Source organism: Lissotriton helveticus, chromosome 9, assembly GCF_964261635.1.
Source record: "Lissotriton helveticus chromosome 9, aLisHel1.1, whole genome shotgun sequence".
Classification (NCBI taxonomy): Eukaryota; Metazoa; Chordata; class Amphibia; order Caudata; family Salamandridae; genus Lissotriton; species Lissotriton helveticus.
This window is the reverse complement of record NC_136070.1, coordinates 815,112,214-815,131,922: the sequence shown is the minus strand read 5'-3', so window position 1 is coordinate 815,131,922 and position 19,709 is coordinate 815,112,214. Positions and strand designations below refer to the sequence as shown.

General features: G+C 44.6%; 1 protein-coding gene and 1 pseudogene across 7 annotated transcripts in view; one reads left to right on the top strand and one right to left on the bottom strand.

Annotated features, from left to right (window-relative positions):
- Positions 1-12,135, bottom strand: part of MEIOSIN (meiosis initiator) — a 2,162,440-nt gene extending 2,150,305 nt beyond the window's left edge. For 3 of the 4 annotated variants that reach the window (XM_078660969.1, XM_078660970.1, XM_078660971.1), the window contains exon 1: positions 11,856-12,135. In XM_078660969.1, the coding sequence (XP_078517095.1) occupies positions 11,856-11,944 (89 nt within the window). In that variant the 5' untranslated portion in view covers positions 11,945-12,135. The remainder of the gene's footprint in view (positions 1-11,855) is intronic. The other variant, XM_078660972.1, reaches the window with a different exon arrangement.
- An 85-nt stretch (positions 12,136-12,220) lies between these two features.
- The window catches only part of LOC144781899 (adenosine receptor A1 pseudogene), a 316,798-nt pseudogene continuing 309,309 nt past the window's right edge, over positions 12,221-19,709 (top strand). For all 3 annotated transcript variants that reach the window (XR_013601084.1, XR_013601090.1, XR_013601089.1), the window contains exon 1: positions 12,221-12,423. The product of XR_013601084.1 is annotated as an adenosine receptor A1 pseudogene, transcript variant X2 (transcript). The remainder of the gene's footprint in view (positions 12,424-19,709) is intronic.

Sequence of the window (19,709 nt, the reverse complement as noted above, 5' to 3'; positions counted from 1 at the left end):
ACCATCAGGTAGGACTGTGGTACACCCAGAGAGAATTTTGGAGGACTCCAACTGCGTGCCTGATACCCAAGAATCATTCCAGCTCCACCGGGGAGAATGTGACTATCTAAGCGACAATACGGACCGGACTTCGTGAAGAAGCAGAGGTAGACCCCGACACAGCTGACTGAGGGCTGCCCCATGTGTCAAAGGCAATTGCTCATGCCTGCACCACATACTGGCTTGGTGTGGCTGGAGACTCCAGGCGTCGTTGGATGCCTGGTTGCACAAGCTCTTCGGAACTGTAATTGTTATAAATGCCTACCTGCACAGGACTTATTGTTGAGCTGCGGGGAAATAATATTGCTCATCACCTTACTGTTGTGGGGGGAGGAGGGGAATGTCTGATTTGGGTGCTACTTACCTGACCGATATTACATCCTATTTCTATTAGCTGGCAGGAAGCAATGGAGGGCTACAGTCTCACCTGGGAGTGCCAATGGCCTCGCTGCTCCAGTGGTGTGATAGGCTCTCTTTGAGATGAGCTTGGGGAGGTTGAGGCCTTGGGCGCTGTGGGAGGTATAGGGCGGTGCATTCTGAATGTTGGCTCTGAAATTGTGAGCCTGAGTAGTTTGGACACACTGTCTTTGAGAGGGGGAGGTTTTTTTAGAATACACATTATTGTTTACAGCGGGGTTGGTTTAGTTGCTCTACGAAACTCAAGGAAAGTTGCTGGAAGTAGGACGGAAGTGAATGTGGGGAGTGCGGAGGTGGCGGGGGAGTATGGGCGCAAGGTCTGTGATGCCTAAGATGGATCAGACCTGGAAATTGCTAACTTGGAATGTTTTGGGACTGGATAGCCTGTTCAGAGGAGGAGATATAGGATCTCAGTGGCCTTCCTGTAGTAAACACATACTTGTGGGGTCAACATAGGTCAACTGTGTAAGCGATAGATAGGACAGTTATTCGTGACTCAAGAGGAGGGCGAGTGGATTCTCCACTCAGATTGATCTGAGTGGAGAAGGAATCCCCGTTCTCTGCCTCTGCCAGGACAGTAGACACAGAGGGTATATGTTATTGTCTCAGGCATGTTGGATGCCAGAGCGCCCTGCCAGATAAATGTTTATGCCCCAATATAGACAACGTATATTTTTATGGCGCACTAATGAGAGCTGCAGCAGACTATGTAGGACCAGAAATAATAGTAGCAGGTGACCCGAACTGTTTTGGATGGTCGAATGGACAGGTGCAACAGTCCTCCCTCCCCCCCCCTCCGGTAGACACGGAGCCTGTGATGATTGGAGCACTTAGGAAGCTAATACAAGGATTTGGTCAATGGGATGTGTGGCGAGAGCACAACCCACATGGCTACATGCACTCATGTTTTACCCCTACGACCCCGACGCACAGTTGTCTCAATTATTGGCTGAGGTCAGGCAACCTGGTTCGGGATGTTGTTTATATCTCCTATCCGGACTGCTACCTTTCACACCACTCTCCTCTGGTGGTTTCGTACTAAAAAGTAGAAGGGCTCCCAGTGTGCCCCCCTGGCTGTTGAAGGCGGAGGCCCTGGGTGAGCTAGTTGTTGCACACACTGTCTCACAGGTACTGTATCATTACTTTGAGGAAAACTGGGTAGTCATTGCCTCAAAAGCCACGGAGTGGGATGCCATGAAGGTGGTTCTTCAGGAGGGAATGTATGAAGAAGATATATGGGATTAAGATGCAGCCCAAGTTTATGTTAAATGAGCAGGAGAAACGACTGGCAACCCTGGAGGGTGTCTGGCTGCTGAACCACCAAAGTTGGGGGAATGGAAAGAGACTAAGAAAGAGGCACTAGAGACATAGGACAAGTTTGTGCACACCAGTTATAGACAGCGTCTCTAAGCTGAAGGAGACAGTGCAGGTAGAATGTTAGCTATGCTTCTCTGTAATAAAACACAAAAGACACCAGTGGTAGCGGTATGTGATATGCAGGGTAGAGCGGTACGTTCCCTACAGGATATCACGGATGTTTTTGCACACCACCTGCCGGGGGTCTACACGGCGCCTGACACTGACTCAGGAGGAAGGGAAGGAGTGCTTGATTGGCCTAAAAATGTCACGATTGTCTGGGGACGACAGGAAACAAATGGATGCACCCCATATCAAGTACGAGATTGTGGCGGCTATCAGTACACTGCAAACCTCTAAGGCTCCGGAAGGGGCTGGCCTATCTGTACAAGAGGAGGGCAGACTCCTTTGAGGATCGCCTACTGGTGGCATACCAGGAGACATTTGAGTGGAGGCAATTGCCTGACTCTAATATGGAAGCTCTCATAGTTGTGACACTCAAGTCAGATAAGGATGTAAAGGAGGTCTCCTCCGACCGCCTCCTCTCAATGCTAAATGTTGATGTTAAAATACTCACCAAGATCTTAGTGAGCAGCTTGCTAGGCTATTTCTTTGATCGGGTTCATGAGGACCAGTAAAGTTTTATCCCTCGCAGGAATACTCTATGTAACCTTAAGAGGCTATTCCTGGTGATGCACGCGCCTGAGCGGGGGAATGCCCCCTATGCGCTGGAATACTTTAGGCAACCAGGGTACTTTGTCCCCATCATATTGGCAGCCCTGGTGGAGTTCAGAGAGGGCTGTGGGATAATCATATCAAGTCCAAGCTATTCCCCCTTGGCACCCTAGGGCAGAGGTCTTCAAACTTTTGTCGACTGAGCCCCCCATCTAAACCTTTTTACACGTCGAGCCCCCCCCACCACTACCACCTGACAAAAACGTTCTGAAAGCTGGTACTCTGCATCATTGATGGCCATTCCCTCCTGCAGAGCCCACGTCTTATAGGGCAAATCATATTAAATAAAGTTAGAGTGTTTAGTAAACTGAAGTTTTTGTAGTGCTTGTGCTTATTATAAAGTTCAATTGAAAATTCTCCAAGAAAACATTAGGCCCAAAAAATTATATTGGTGCTTTATTTTTCACATAAAACAAAATTTAGGATAGATTAGTAAAAACACTCCCAAAACACAGCGAGGGGTGTACTTGTTTTTCTCCACAGAGACAGTCAATGTGTGGATGGATTCTTGCTTTTGCCATCCTTAGGTTGTGCTGCACTTCCAGTCTTGAGAAGTACCCGGAAACAGGAGTGCTCACATAATTTTGTAATATATTTTTGCTGTTTTATATAGCGCGAATATGACCCAAAGGTATTGGAACGCCATATAGGAGCATCTTTTGCATTACACAAGCACACATTCATGTTTTGTAAGCACAGGGAGATTAAGTGATTTACAAAGAATCACAGGATGTTGAGCACACACCAATAATTTAACCTGGTTTCCCAGCTCCACAGTCTTCAGCTCTGGCTGTTGCGCCACATCCTTGCCCCTATACAAGATATCAGAAAAAAGGGTTCCCCAAAACATGCTTTCTGACACAATTAAAAAATCAGTGATTATGTGGAGTATGGCCAGATGTTGCCGTGCCAGTAGGAGGCCAGCCACAGTTTTCCAAAAAGGCCTAGGGGACATTTACATCATACACATGTGATATAAGTGATTCAAGGGGATATATACATCTTTATTCTCTAGCATGTATCAAGAGTCAATATGTTAGCATAGTTCGCTTAGAAAGATCACCTTTTAAAGTTTCAGAAATAACTGCACAAGAAAGCATTTAAATTTGGTCTAAGAAAGAAATGAGGACAGATGGTAGGCATACTTCACAATATTTGATACACTAGGCTTCTGTACTCAGCTCTAGGGATTGGAACATGTTAAACAAGCACCAGAGACTTTAATCAAGGTCAAATTCCTTTTTCGTAAGTCACTGGTAAATTAAGTGACTTTGCCCAGGATCACATGATGTTGAGCCGATGCCAGGACTCGAACCGGACTCCCCAGAACCAAAGTCAGCACCTATGGCATTATCCCCAAATCCTCTCCGCCTTGAAGCCTCCAACGTTCCCACTAGTAGTGGGATGAAGGGGAAAGGAGCAAAGCTTTAAAATAATAAAACAAAAAGCTCTTCGCTCTGACCTGCCAGAGAATGGAATCTTCAGGAAAGATACAACCCTTGTATATTCCTTGCAGGAAAATGCAGTAGCTGCCAGGGGACAAACTAGGATAACCTTGAGGGGGAAGGATTCTAGAGCGAGGCGAACGGCAGCAACCAGATGTCAAATTCAGCAACCACGAGGCAAAAGGCAACAGTGAAGAAGTGCTGTTTCATTAGCAAAGTTGAAGTATTTTGCAACTTTATGTATACAAAATTTGCGGCACTCCCTGGCATCTCTCCTGCGGTCCTGTTCATTGGAGGAACATCAGTGCTGATGTCAAAGCAGTGCTCTGCTTCAGGAACTACATGCTGATTGGCGGTTCTGGGTGACTACTCCAATCAGAGAGCCCTAACTCAAGAGGGGCGTAGGAAAACAGACAGCAAATATACTTCTGACATGGGAAGCAACCAGGGGTGCAACTAGACCCGAACTTCGGGGGGGGGGCTAAGACTTCCAGCCAGAACTGGCCCGAACACTGGTCGCCCACGGTGCAACAGATTTTTTGAGCGTCTCCTTTCCCATTTCCTCCTTCTCCATGAATACCCTCACTGCCACTCGCCAACAATGCACCTCATCTCTCTATAGCCACTTTCTGACCAACATTTCACTTTTTTATAGGGCTAACGTAGTTCACTAACACTCAGTTCTGTGATCTGCATGGTACACATTTTTTGTAGCAGGCACATTAGCTCTCTGCACTGTGTGGGTGACAGGAGTGCCCATGTGAGTGCACGGTGAATGATGTGACAGTGTGAGAGTAGGGTGAGAGGAGTGGCTGCAGGGTGAGTGATGTGACCATTTGGGTGCAAATGTAAGTGCAGACTGGGACAAATGAATGTATGGTTAGTGATGGGCTTGTTTGAGTGAGATTGAAGAGTGAGCAGTGAGGGGAACAGGTGAGTGAAGTGTCACATGAGCAGGGTGAGTAGTGTGCTCATGTGACTGCAGGGTGAGGTACAGGGTGAACAGCGCAAGAGCATTGTTAGTGCAGAGTGATCACTGTGAGTGTAGAGTGAGCAATGTGTTCATGTGACCGCAGGGTAAGTGGAGGGAGAAAGATGTGAGTTCATGGTGAGTGGCATAGTGCAGTGTGGTCACTGAGTGCAGGGTGAGCAGGTGGTGTGAGTGCATGGTGATCAGTGTGAGTACATTGTGATCCTGTGAGTGCAGGATGAGTGTGAAAGTGAAGGGCGAGAATGAGGAGTGGGTTGTCTGAATGCAGGTTGCATTCCCAGATACAGCTAAACATATAGCCCTGGCCCTTTACCTGTGACATCAAAACAGTAGTAAAGGTCAAGCAAAAGCCTGAACAAAAACACTACATAAGAAGAAAAAAAATTACTTTATTTTTGGTTTTCTCTAAAGAGATTCTGTTAAGCCTACAATCATGCCTTTTATTACCGGAGCTTAGGAAGTTACGAATGCCATTCAAATGTAACAGGAAAGTTTCAATGGTTCGCTATTAATATGTCAGTTTTCGGTTCAGACTTGCCCCAAGCATATTTAAAATAACCCGAACAGTTTAGCACCCATTAACCATTCTAAAATTCCCTATCAAGGCAGCATAAAACAGGTCGCACTCGGGGTGTGCATTTTGTGCTCCTTTCTTTCTCCTTTTTACTATGTTCTGCTTTGTTGTGCCCTTTTGTGTTATTTGTACCCTTCTTTGAGCTTTTTCTACTAGTATGTGCTCGCTTAGAGCTCTTGTTTGGCTCTTTGTGCTCCCGTTCCCAAGATATGCATGTGTTGCACATGGTCTTTAAAGACCTGAGAAAAGCTCGGGCGTGCCGGAGATAACTCTCCAGACACTACCCAGACGAGTCCCCAGCAGCCCGCTGCAGCAGCTGCTTGGACTGAGACAAACGAAGCCTAATGGGACTGGAAGGAACAATAGAAGGTTAAGTGGTGGGGTGGAGTGCGCGCCCCCCCCATGAAGGGCGCGCCCCACAGTTTGAAGAGGTATGCCCTAGGGGTACCCCGCAGCAACAACTTCCAGTGCTGGGCTCCCATGGCATGGGAGGCCACCAGCATCAGATACGAATAGCCAGAGAGGCAGAGAGACATTTGAACCTCTGAATATTGTCAGGGTTCTGGAGGATTTCAAACCATCAGTAACATTTTGGAACACCCTGTTTGTCCTTAATGGGCAAAGTGGTGCTTGCTGAAACTGTAGTATTGCCACGCTGTCTATATGCTTTTCAGGGAACATTTTTCAACATTCCCAATAAATACTTTGTAGAACTGAATACAATCATTGTTAAGGAAACAGGTTATCCTAGCCACCTTAAAGCGTATTTGGCAATGCGGGGGAATGGAACTATCCAGCTTAGAGCTCTATTATATGCGTCACAACTCCAGCACGGAGTACACTGGCTAGACTAAGGAGAAACCTGGCACTGAATTTATCTGTGTTGTCCCTGCGTCTGTTAGCACAAAAAGGGCAGTTACTGGCAATGGATCGGTGGACAGTGAAGGAGTGCGACACCCTGCAGGAGTTATACCCAATCACAGGTTTATCATATTACCCAATGCAACTGAAACGTTTAACTTAGGACGTAGACAATTTCTTCATTTTGTGAAAATGGCGGCCACGGCTTGCTATGTAAGGACTTCATTACTAAGGGCTCCTGAAGTGTCCCACACATTAGCAACCCTACTTGATATAGCACAGGGGCCGCAAACTATTATCCCACATTTACATGGCACTCAGGGAAGATATCCCGCTAAGCGTACTGCTGGTGCAGGGTAGATGGCAAGAGGCACTATGTGAACAAATCACAGATAATGAATGGGAAAACATACATGTGGGGTGCAGGCGATCACAGCAAACTCGAGATTCAAATTAACCCACTATGATGTCGTACATCAGGTATACCTTACGCCAATTACACTGCATGGAATTGATCCGCAAAGGGCGCCCACCTGTCCCCATTGCTTGGCCGAGGGAGCAGACTTCCTGCATATGCTCCATGCTGAATATGTACTGGCAGACCGTAGTTGACAAATTAAAAGCAGCTAACGAGTGGGGGGTCACCAGGGATCCCACACAGTGCCTGCAGGGGCAGATACCGATACATTAAAAAAAAAAGAAAAAAAGGGGCCTCAGTAGGTGGCTCCTGCTGTTGATCCTAACTAAGCGGAGAGTGGCTATTCACTGGCTGTCCTAACTTCCCGTACACTGTAAACTCTGCAAGAAAAACAATACTGAGATAAACGCTGCAAAAGAAAGGAAAAATATTATATAAATTTACAGATTCCCAACACTCACCAAACCTGGTGACAAGCTTCATCATCTGGGTCTTCTCTTTCCAGTCACACTGGTGACTCTAAGGGCTACAACCCTATCATAGTGATGGGTAGCCCGAGGATGTTTTAGTATGGTTGTTTGAGCTGCTACCAGATGAGAGTAGTTGAGTGTATGGGAACTAAGTGCAGTGCATGGGTGACAAGTGAAGTTGAAATTGAGTTGTGACAGACCACATCTTTATTGATGTCTCTCACAATTCAAATTAAAAACAGTGCACAAAAACACAGTTATACCAAATAGCTGTCTAAAATATTGAAGTGGTCAACATGTTTCAGCACATCTAGACATTGTTCTGTCCAGTGCCTTTGTCAGGACCCACCCAATGTTTGCTACTGCAATGGTGTCAAAAGCAAATATTTCATGTGAAGAAAAGAGAAAAAGAATATCATTACTAGTACATTCAAGATGGTTGGTAACGATACAACCATAATCACCTTCATTTTGGTGTTTACTTTCCTTCCTTTGCAATCACCTTATGACTGAGGGTGTCTGCAAACATAAAAACAACGTATATCTCAATGAAGTAGATCAACAAACGATACAGGGATATCTGAAATTACTAAAATAGTGGCAGCAACATTGCCAGCTATCATACTCCAATAATGGATCACAAGCTTTTTTTTCTTACCTAGATGTTGCAAGGAAGATACCTCATCTAACCTGGCAACAGCTCAGGAGAAAAGGAGGCACCGCTCAAAAAAGTAAAGAATAAGACCTTAAAATAATTTGATCTAACTTTCTTAACAACCCTTATCTATGTCACTGTGCTCTCCACCACATGCATCCACTGTCGGTCACACAGAGTTAAAAAATAATAATTTACATATGGCTTGTATTGTTATTCACGGCCATCTCTTTATAAGCCGAAAGAGTGTATCACTGATGTTCAGCTCCATGGTTACACTCTCCCATGTCTTATTCACTTGACTTCGTATGCAGAACCCATTAACCCAGGTCCCACCATTCCAGTTTTTGCCTTGCCCTTCACTAATTTTTGCATGTTCACCAACACTCTTGGTTAGACTCTTCCTGATTTTTTCTGATTTTTCTTGAAGGCTATGTAAGTGATGGTGGTCTGTATCTGTGCCTCCAAGACGGCTCGGCTGACCGTCTTGAGGTACCGACGGAGAGGTGAGTCCAAAATTGAATAGCTAAAAAACGCTATTTTTCAGTGTGTTTATTGTCCATCAGGTGTGTGCACGATCGCGATCATTTTCCGGGGGAAACGCTTGTTGAATGTGATCGGTGTGAAGCCTATGAGGGGATTTTACAAGCCGTTTCAAATTTGCTAGCATTTGAGCATGTGTTAAATCTATAGGTAAATTAAGAGCAAGCACGCGGACAGTTTAGTGCTAGATAAAGTTGCGGCAAGCTATGGTGTGTTCCGAACTAGAGGCTACTACTCGGTAGTGCCATATCACGCTACTGTTTGGACATTCCAGACTGTATATAAAACGCTTTCTTCTTGAGGCGCAACTAGTTAGGATTCCCCATTCAGAGTTTGGGTGCATGTTTCCCCGCATGTTTCCCCGCATAACCGAGAGTGTTGGTGAACATGCAAAAATGAGTGAAGGGCAAGCAAAAACTGGAATGTTGGAACCTGGGTTAATGGGTTACGCGTAACGAAGTCAAGTGAAGAATGGGAGAGTGTAACCATGGAGCTGAACATCAGTGATACACTCTTTCTGCTTATAAAGAGATGGCTGTGAATAACCATACAAGCCATATGCAAATTATTATTTTTTAACTCTGTGTGACCGACAGTGGATGCATGTGGTGCAGAGCACAGTGACACAGATGGGGGTTGTTAAGAAAGTTAGAAGATCAAATTCGTTTAAGGTCTTATTCTTTACTTTCTAGAGCGGTGCCTCCTTTTCTCCTGAGCTGTTGCCTGGTGAGGTGAGGTAGCTTCCTTGCAACATCTAGGTAAGAAATAAAAGCTTGTGATCCATTATTGGAGTATGATAGCTGGCAATGTTGCTGCCACTATTTTGGTAATTTCAGATATCCCTGTATCGTTTGTTGATCTACTTCATTGAGATATACGTTGTTTTAATTTTTGCAGACACCCTCAGTCATAAGGTGATTGCAAAGGAAGGAAAGTACACACCAAAATAAAGGTGATTATGGTTGTATCGTTACCAACCATCTTGAATGTACTAGTAATGATATTATTCTTTTTTTCTTCACATGAAATATTTGCTTTTGACACCATTGCAGTAGCAAACATTGGGTGGGTCCTGACGAAGCCACTGGACAGAACAATGTCTAGATGTGCTGAAACATGTTGACCACTTTAATATTTCAGACAGCTATTTGGTAAAACTGTCTTTTTTTGCACTGTTTTTAATTTGAATTGTGAGAGACATCAATAAAGATGTGGTCTGTCACAACTCAATTTTAACTTCACTTGTCACCAACGCACTGCACCTAGGGCCAGATGTAGGAGAGGAAATACCGGCCGGTAACGGCCGAATTCGGCCGTTACCGACCGGTATTTAGGATTCGGCATGTAGGGGCCAGCATTTTACAGAATCGGTAAATTTACCGATTCGGTAAATTTACCGATTCTGTAAAATACCGAATCTGTAATTTTACCGATTCGGTAATTCCACATGTAGGTGACACTCCTGAGAGTGCCACAGGCCCTTAAGAGTCGGTATTTTACCACCCAATCCTATTGGGTGGTAAAATACCAAATTCAGGTGTGCATGCACACCTGTGCCATGTGACACACAGACATGCCCTTAGGGCATGTATGTGTGCCACATGGCTGGCACACATGCCTGTATTTGGGGTGCTAGAGGGTGTCAAAGTGACACCCCCTGCACCCTTGCGGGATTCGGTATTTACCGATTCAGTAAATACCGAATCGGTATTGCCCATTGATTCCTATGGGCTTCAAGGCCCATAGGAATCAATGGGCAATACTGATTCGGTATTTACCAAATCGGTAAATACCGATTCTTACCGATTCGGTAAATGTAAAAAGAAATTTACCTACATCTCACTACTTCTAATTTACCGATTCATAAATACCGAATCGGTAAAATTCAGTATTTATGAATCGGTAAAATAGAATTACCTACATCTGGCCCTTAGTTCCCATACACTCAACTACTCTCATCTGGTAGTAGCTCAAACAACCATACTAAAACAACCTCGGGCTCCCCATCACTATGATAGGGTTGTAGCCCTTAGAGTCACCAGTGTGACTAGAAAGAGGAGACCCAGATGATGAGGCATGTCACCAGGTTTGGTGAGTGATGGGAATCCGTAAATGTATTTAATATTTTTCCTTTTTTTTGCGGCGTTTATCTCAGTTGTGTTTTTTTTGCAGAGTTTACAGTGTATGGAACATTGTTGTAGACCCATGGATACTCTAGGTATGTGAGTATAGTGTTTTGGGGCAAGGTATCCAGATTGGTCTTTAAACATTGCCTCTGACTCCATCTTAAAGTTTTTGTGTTTTGTCCTAACTTCCCACCACCACACCTCCACATTCCAGGTGTTGCGTGAATGGGTGAGAGACATGGCTGAGTGGGCAGTGGTCCAAGAGAGACGGATGCATAAATGGAGTGACAATAAGCTAGAAGGTGATATGCGTGGGCAGTGATGCTTGCAGACCTAATTGACCTATCTGATGGTAGACCCTCCTAGGCTGGCGTACTGCCTCTGCGCAGAGTGAATGAGTCAAATTCTGTGTAACGTTAAGAGAGGGAAACGGGCAATGGTTCTCGTGGTAAAAAGTGCTCCCTGGGGAACTCCCGCGAGAGGCGTAGGATTTAGAATGAACGACTTAGAAACGTAAGCTGAGATGCTCCCTTCTATATTATATTGGATATTACTCCAGAATCATTTAATTGACTATAGGGGTAGAGTGGGGGAAACAGTGGGGGGTGGGAGGTTGGATATACATGGTGCTAATTGTGACCTGATAACGATTTGTACTAAAAGGCTATAAAAATTTAGACAAAAACAAAGTGCTGGCAAAATATGGGTTTTTGAAATACCCAGACTGTACATAGTGCAATTTTTTTTATAAGTATCCTTTAAAAACACACACTTCCCAGCTCAGCTGGTAACTCCCTTGAAATGCCACTCCCCAAAAAATAATGTTGTCATGAGGACGATTCAAGTGATTCCATCAATTACAGCCAGTTACAAGTAGCACGCACCCTTTAGATATGGAGAAAAAACAGTTGCCCACACTTACGTTTCTTTAAAGCAACCAGGCTCCCTGACAAGAAGGCTTGTTTACTGTTTGCCCCCAACCCCTTTGGATTCACTTTCACAGCAGAGGAAACTCTCCGCCTTACATTTCATCTCTAGGAATTAACCGTCCAGCGACGGTTGTTTTTTCACAAAAAAGTAGGGGGAACTCTTTTCCCTATATTAAAAGAGATAGGGCATTAATGCCCCTCGGATCCCGCCCACTTCGACCACTGACATCGACATACACTTGCCCACAAATATCCTCGACCATCTTGGTTTTGCTTAACTTCTTAGAATTCTTCACCTTTTTCTAGGGGCCACTGAGAGACGGTGATTCTGTACATCTGATGAGCCATCGTGTTCTTCACTAGCATCGCCGTCTGGCACCCACATTGCAGGAGGCTAGCCGGTGCGGTGTAGGAATCTGCGCCGTCCTTCGTGCTGGAAACAGAACACGTGACGGGCTCTTCTAGACTCTTCTGTGGAGCCCGGTGTCTTTACTCTCCAGTATTCTAATCGGCACAAACTAGGTACAGGATCCAGACACTTCTGATTTCTAATTGTCTGTGTAGTTTTTCACAGCTTCCGTCTCAACTAGCACGTGCCGGTTTAGCGTCCGAGCGTAACGTCGTTTACGCAAGCCGTTCTTGTCCCTTTATTCAACCTAGTAAAAAAACGCGGAAAAATAGTTTTCGTCTCTGAGGAAAATGGAACTTTTAGCGGGTAGGATATTAAGCAGCGGAACTTAAAACGACATTGATAGATTTGTATTTTTTTTAAAATAATATAATATAAGGACTACCAGTCCCGGAATGAAAAGGAAAAAAAACACGCACTGGAGAACACACGCACCTATCAGCTATCAAATCAAGGTAGGGCTATGATGGGTTTGGAGTCAAGTAAATGGTGTAATTTCCTTAGTGGATGCATTGGTAAGTAGAATGGGGCAGAAAGAAAGGTGGGTTAGGAAAAATGGTGGTATGGGAACAGGAATCCAGATTGAATATTCTAAACAAGAAAGAAATTCTTTTTTTTTAATTTCAAATCGTTTTTATTGAAGCAAAAAAACAAAGGAAAAGACAGTACAAAAAATCTTCCAATACACAAATGAGCACAATGATGATGCTTAGGGACAATACACAAATCTTAAAAGGAAAATCACATAATGCTTGCAAAGTCGACATGCGGGTACATACATAATACATAGATGCATCAAATAGAGTCAGCAAAAGGTACAAATACACAATATTTTGAGCCACCGAGCATAAGGCCTGGCCCTGGAATGGGCAGTAATCGAAATGTATGTCAGCAAACAATATCTCACGGTGGGTCAAAGTGGAAGGAAGACATGTCCAGCGACTTCCAAATTTTCTTTTTGGACGGGCGCCATGTTGCCGTTTGTAGCGCCGGGTTATCAGCGCCTCTAAAGAATGAGAGCCATTCTTGCCAAATTTTAAAATTGTCCTCTGTTGCATTCTTCCATTTGCACAGGATCACCTTACAGGCCAGAGTTATCATCAAATCTAAGAGTTGGCGGTCTTGTGTGGTCGGTAACTGTGGGTCCAGTGCACCCAGAATGACATAGACAAATTCCTTCGCAGGACGTATTTTAAAGACATGATGAATGCAATCAAAAACCTTCCCCCAATAGGTCTCAAGGGAGGGGCAGTTGAAGAGCATGTGTGCGAGATCACCAGTTCCTGACTTACAGTTCCAACATGTGGGTATTTCCCTCAGGTGACATTTAAAGAGTTTTTCAGGGGTCCAAAACGCCCTATTTAAGAGCATGTACTTTGTCTGAAAGAGGATGGGTGATACCTTGTGAGTCAGTGCAGTACTATGTATTATGTCCCAGTCAAACTCTATTCCGGTTGAGTTGGGTTCCGCCTCCCACTTAAGTAATACCTGTCTATGGGATTTCCTAGGCAAGGGCAGTAGCAGTTTATACACTTTGGAAACGAAGTGGCCTGCGGATATAAGACGTGGGAGATGGGACACTAGCCACGGCACATGAGGGGCAAAGTTGTGGGCTGAAAGGATGGCCTTCAACTTCAGAAACTCGTAGAAGTCCATTTGAGAGAGGTCGTGTCTTTCCAGCAGGGTCGAGAATGGGAGTGGGTGTGTACCATCATAGAGGTTCATCGCTAAGTTAATGCCTTTCTTGGACCATGAGTCCCAATAAAGAGTTGTGCCATTATGTTTAAGGTAGGGGTTCCTCCACAGGGACATGAAGGTTGACTTTTTAAATATCAAATTAGTTTTGTGCGTCTGATCAAGTCTCAGCAAGGCCCGCCTGGTATTTAGCATGATATATTTAGAGTGAGGCAGGTGCGACAGGTCCATGGTGAGCAGGGATGCAAGAGGGGCGTTTACCAATAATAGATTCCTCAATGTTAATCCACAATGGAACATAGGACGGGGATTTTAACAACCACTGTGCTCCCTGTTTACAAAGGAAGGCTGTTTGGTAGTTCCTGAACGAAGGAAGCCCCAGGCAGCCTTTATCTTTTGCTAGTTGCAACTTTTTCAGTGATATCCTGGCTTTCTTACCCCGCCACAGGAAACTGCCAAACAGCTTATCTACTTTGTGGATAAAGTCGTCCGAGAACGTCATGGGTAGCATGCTAGCCAGATAATTTACTAGCGGAGTGGACATCATTTTGAGGGTTTCTGCCCTACCCCACCAGGAGAGGAACTTGGGAGACCACCCTTCTAGTAATGTGGAGATCTTTTTTAAGGTTAGTTCTTCGTTTATTTTCAGGGTGGTGATCAGGTCCTTATCGAAGTCTAACCCCAGATACTCTAACCCCACAGGTTAGACCAGAGTCACCGAGGATATCTTTGCTTCCTACACTATTCAGGAGTTTGACCTCCGTCTTATCCTTATTCAGCTTGTAGCCTGAGACACGGGAAAACTCTTCAATATTAGCCATCAGTGCGGGTATGGCCTCACCTGCCCTTTCTGACATAACTAGTACGTCGTCTGCGTATGCGGTCAGCTTTACGGTACACCCCTCAAACGGAATGCCGGCGATATCGTCATTATGTCGTATGTGGTACAGGAATGGCTCAATTGCTGATAGAAACAGAGAGGGAGATAGGGGGCACCCTTGTCTTGTTCCTTGTTGTAAGCAGAAGGAGGAGGAGAAGGAGCCACCTGCCCTTACCTTCGCCGAGGGACAGAAATAGAGGGACATTACTAGTTTCGTGAACGTATCACCCAAGTTGAACTTGTGCAAGACTGCTTTTAGGAAGGACCAGTCGACCTTGTCGAAAGCCTTCTCGGCATCTAATGTTATTGCTGCAGTGGGTGTGTTTAGGAGTTTCGCTTTTTCCAGTACATGCGCAAGTATCCTCGTATTGTCACTAGACAGTCTATTTTTAAGGAATCCTGCTGGAGATGGATGGATTAACTGTGGAAGTACCTTCTGAAGGCGAGCAGAGAGAATCATGGCTAGGATCTTACAGTCAAGGTTAATTAGGGAGATGGGTCTATAATTTTTTGGGAGAGCCGGATCTTTCCCCTCTTTAGGGAGCACTGCAATTATGGCCTCTGACATAGTACCTTTAACTTCGCCTGAGTCATTTATTTCTCGGAAGAGATGCAGGAGAGGTTCGACCAATAATGACGGAAAGGATTTATAAAATTTAGCTGTAAACCCGTCAGGTCCAGGAGCCTTCCCGGTCTTCAGAGCTTTGATTGCTTGTTCTATTTCTAAGGCAGTGATGGGAGCATTAATATTAAGCTGATCGGTAGTGGAGAGCTTAGGGAGATCACACTCATCTAAGTAACCTTGAATCTTTTCCTACTCTACTGATTTATTTTTCGGATGTACGTTGTTACAACGCAGGTTGTAACAACGCATACCTTTACCATGCGGCTGCTACAACGCAAGTCGTTACCACGACTTGCGTTGGGGGGCGCGGATTTAGGATTTTTATAATTTTATATTCCAACACCAGTCCCCGTGGATACTAGGGAAGGTGTTGGAATATAAATTTATAAAATTCCTTATCCCACAGCACCCTCCAGCGCAAGTCGTGGTAACGACTTGCGTTGTAACGGCCGCGTGGTAAAGGTACCGCGTTGTAAAAAATTCGTGGTAAACGTTGTTTACCTTATTTTTCGCGTAAAGGGTTTCATAAAAGTCCTTAAAGACCTCCGCTATTTTATCTGGTTCCGAGTGGGCACCCCCTGAAGCATCTTTGATGACATTAATAGTGTTCTTCTGGACCTTAAACTTCAGATATGAGGCCAGGCTCTTACCAGCTTTATTTGACTCACAGAGTTTGAACCTCCTTCTGTTATCTAGCCATACTCCCGCCCTTTCACTAACTAACTTGTTATATTCATATTTTGTATTAGCCAGAGCATTTAAGGTCATGTCATCCCTGTTTTCCTGGTGTTTACTCTCTAGGGCCAAAATTTCACTCTCCAAAGCCTCTAATTTTCCGTTGTAATCTTTGTTCATTGCAGACCTAATTTTAATGCACATCCCCCTAATGGTACTTTTCAGGGCCTCCCACCGTATAAGATCAGAAGTGTCTCCCTCTTTGTTGTCTTGTAAATAGGAAGTGATAGCAGACTGTATAGCGACCCGATGCTGTTCCTTGTCTAGTATTTCATCGTTCAGGCGCCACGACCTGTTACGAGAAGAGGGTTTCACGTTGCTAATAGACAGGGAAATACAGGAGTGATCAGACATAACTCTCGGTTCTATGGATGTGTCAACTATTCTAGGAACACCATTTTGTGATATGAGGATGTAGTCGATGCGGGAGTACGAGTCATGTGGTGAGGAATAGAATGTATAATCCCTATCCGTAGGGTTTTGCAATCTCCACGCGTCCACAAGGTGAAAGCACTGGCACATATTGAGGAACGCTTTATGTGATTTATGCGGCCTAAAGGGACATCGAGAATCTCTGTCTAGGGTGGCATCCATAGGGAGATTGAAGTCTCCGACTACTATGTGTACAGCAGAGTCAGGTATGTTTTCTAACTGTTTCCCCAGATCTTCCCAAAATTTAAGGTCGCTAATATTTGGAGCATAAATATTTGTGATGTAGAATTCCGTGTTGTCTCTACTTAGTTTGGCCGTGACCCACCTCCCATTGGTGTCCGATGTGGAAGAGAGAACTTCAACCTTTGATTTTTTCGCTATTAGTAATAGAACGCCATTCTTTTTCCCTGTAGCATCCGCCCCTACAACCTCAGTGTAAAACGTATTCCTCAGATGGTAAAACTGTTTGGCATCAAGTTTGGTCTCCTGCAGTAAGACAATATCCCCTTTTTATCTGCGCATGTATTCTAATATATTTTGCCTCTTGACAGGTTGGTTCAGACCTTTTACATTCAGGGACAGTATTTTCAATTTGTCTATAGCAGCCACTCCAAGAGGAGTATCAATTGTATTGAAGGCCATTAAACATCGTTTGGTCTATTGCCAAAGTCATTCAATCCATGGTTAAGTAGGTAGTAGCATGCTTGGGTTACCTTATCAAGCATAGTAGTTAGACATCTTAGGTGACATTCAAACCCCATAGTTTTTTGGTGTATCGTGCATCTATTCATTTGAGACCGTACAAGCACAGAGTGAGTAACAGAAAGAAAAAGAAGAAGAAAAGAAAGCAAAACCATATTACACATAACATACATCCCATCCCTCAATCCCCTCATCCTCCCACCCCATCTGTGAATAGTAGGCATGGTGACTAGAGAGAAATTGCAACGTTTCCTCCCCGTGGTTGTACACCAATATAGTAACTTTGGAACATTTGAACTATTACAGCAAGCGTGTAAACTGTTGCTGATTAAAACATTGCTGATTAATACATTAAACTCGTACCAACATCAGAATCCCAAATGCACGTGCATCCAGGTAGGGTGCCTTTGTACCAGATAATGCATGCACTTTATAGATCTTGCCCTCATAACTCTTTCCTAGATCACTGACTTAATACAAGCCCATCATCGCAGACAATTGGTGGTAACATTCTGCAATAAGCCATGGCAAGGATATCAACTTCTAAACAGTATCTGTGACTTCAAAGCAGTATTTGCAGTGGTTGCTTACAACGCATAGTCCATTGATCACAGTAGTTGACAAGAAATGACACTGGCATTTTAACACCCAACTAAAACAGGAGCATTAAAGGTAAGGCCACTCGAGCCTAAACAGTAATAATGAGCACCTCAAAAGGTCAATGAGCATCAATGAGCGTCAAGGAATATGCCACCATGACGAAAAGGCGTCAAAGTGAACATATTGGCAGTTTAGTCACGTAATAGCGATTGCGGCACAACCATGAAAAGATTAACCAGTGGAGGCCAATAACCAAATGATAAAGGAAGAATGACACATATGCAATGTTTAGGCAAAGGATACTCATTTGTAACCTGAAGCCGAGGATGCCATGTTACCTGAGTTGTTAATGTCCATGTCGAGATCTTCTGGACCATCCAGCATGCGTTTGAGCTTCATTGGATCAGAAAAAATGTGTGGAGATCCCTGGATGATCACTCGATATTTTGCTGGCCCTACAAAGCCATACTGGTAGCCCATCGTCTTCAGTTGTGGGCGGAGCGCCAGAAATGCCTTCCTAACCTCTACCGTCTCTTTACTGTAGTCCTGTGATATGTATATTTTAGCATTCTTCCTAAGGATATGATTGTGCTTCCTGACGAAGTCGAGAATCTGTTCCACGTGCTGGTAGCGAAGTGGTTTGCAGACAATGGGCCTAGGCCCTTTTTGACTCTTGGCGATCCTGCCCGGCACTCTGTGCGCCCTGTCGAATTCCAAGGGTTGATGGAAGGTCATGTTAGTTGCCTGAGTGAACCAGGTTTCTAGAAATTGCACACAGGAACCCTGTTGATCTTCAGACCACTCCGGAATTCCAAAAATGCGTAGGTTCCCCCTTCGATTTCTGTCCTCCAACTCAGCAAGTTTCCACGTTACCTGGTCTGAGGCTATGGTCAGGCGCTTGAGAGTGCCACATGTTTTGACTTCCGTATCTTCTAGCCTACTGATCCTTGACTCGGTTACATCCAGTCTGGCATTGGTGTCCCTTATGTCCTGCCTAATTGCTACCACTTCTTCTTTAGTCGATTTAGCTAGGTCCCTGACTTCATCCAGTCTGCTTAGTATCATATCAATGGGATCCAGATTGTCCTTTTTCCCTTTGTTAGGTGAGTTCGGGTTTGAGTGGTCAGATTTAACCCTTTTCAGGTCCTTCATTAGATCCTTGTTCTCCATAATTGACCTTAGCTCGTGACCTCTCAGGTAGCCACTATGAATGTAGTTACGTGAAGCAGCAATGATAAATTATATAAATTATATGAATTGTATGGCCCTTACTTGCTGATCCGGTTGCTCCTCGAAGTGCCCCTGCATGCAATTTAGCCTCCAATTAAGAGACCGATGTTTCCATTATGCGTGCGCCGCCATTTTAAGACACATCATCAATGCACAAAAACTCATTGTGAGACGCTATTATGGTGCTGAAATCAATAATGACCCTGTTTTGAAATGCTGCCAGGGTGATATAGGCTGGGTGCACACAGTCAGACATCGTTGTGGCTGATAATATTGACAGTGAATGGATCTGAGATAGATCAGCTGCTGGTTGTACATACAAGTATGGCAGAGGCGTTATCCGTAAATTGTTCGTGATTCAGTTTGTCCGCGCCGCCATTTTAAAGCAGACAGTGTATACACACATTGTTCTGAGGCAGATTGCAGGCAGATTGCAGGCGCTATCAATGAACGGCCCCGTTTTACATTCCTACCGATGCAGGCAGGGTGCTTTTTAGTGACTCTTCCTTGTTGTTGGTTAGGCAGACCGTGAATGTATGGCTGAGTGGCAGATTTGAGCCTTACTTCTGCCCTATGTGTCTCTCGCCGCCATTTTAGGAATATTTAAGCCCCTTGCATAGACACGTTTACTGCTGGGATACCGGGATGTGTTATAATCAGTCCTGAAGGATATTATTAATATTTCCCATACTGCAGCTTCTGTGTAACCTTAATGGCATTAAATCTGCACAGCCGCCATGAATAAATCGACCGCAATGCTCGGCAGCCGAGTCTCAGTCCGCCATGTTGGTTAGGTTAGTTAGGTGCCGGTGCCTCGTGTGTGGGCCTACGCTTTTGCTCTG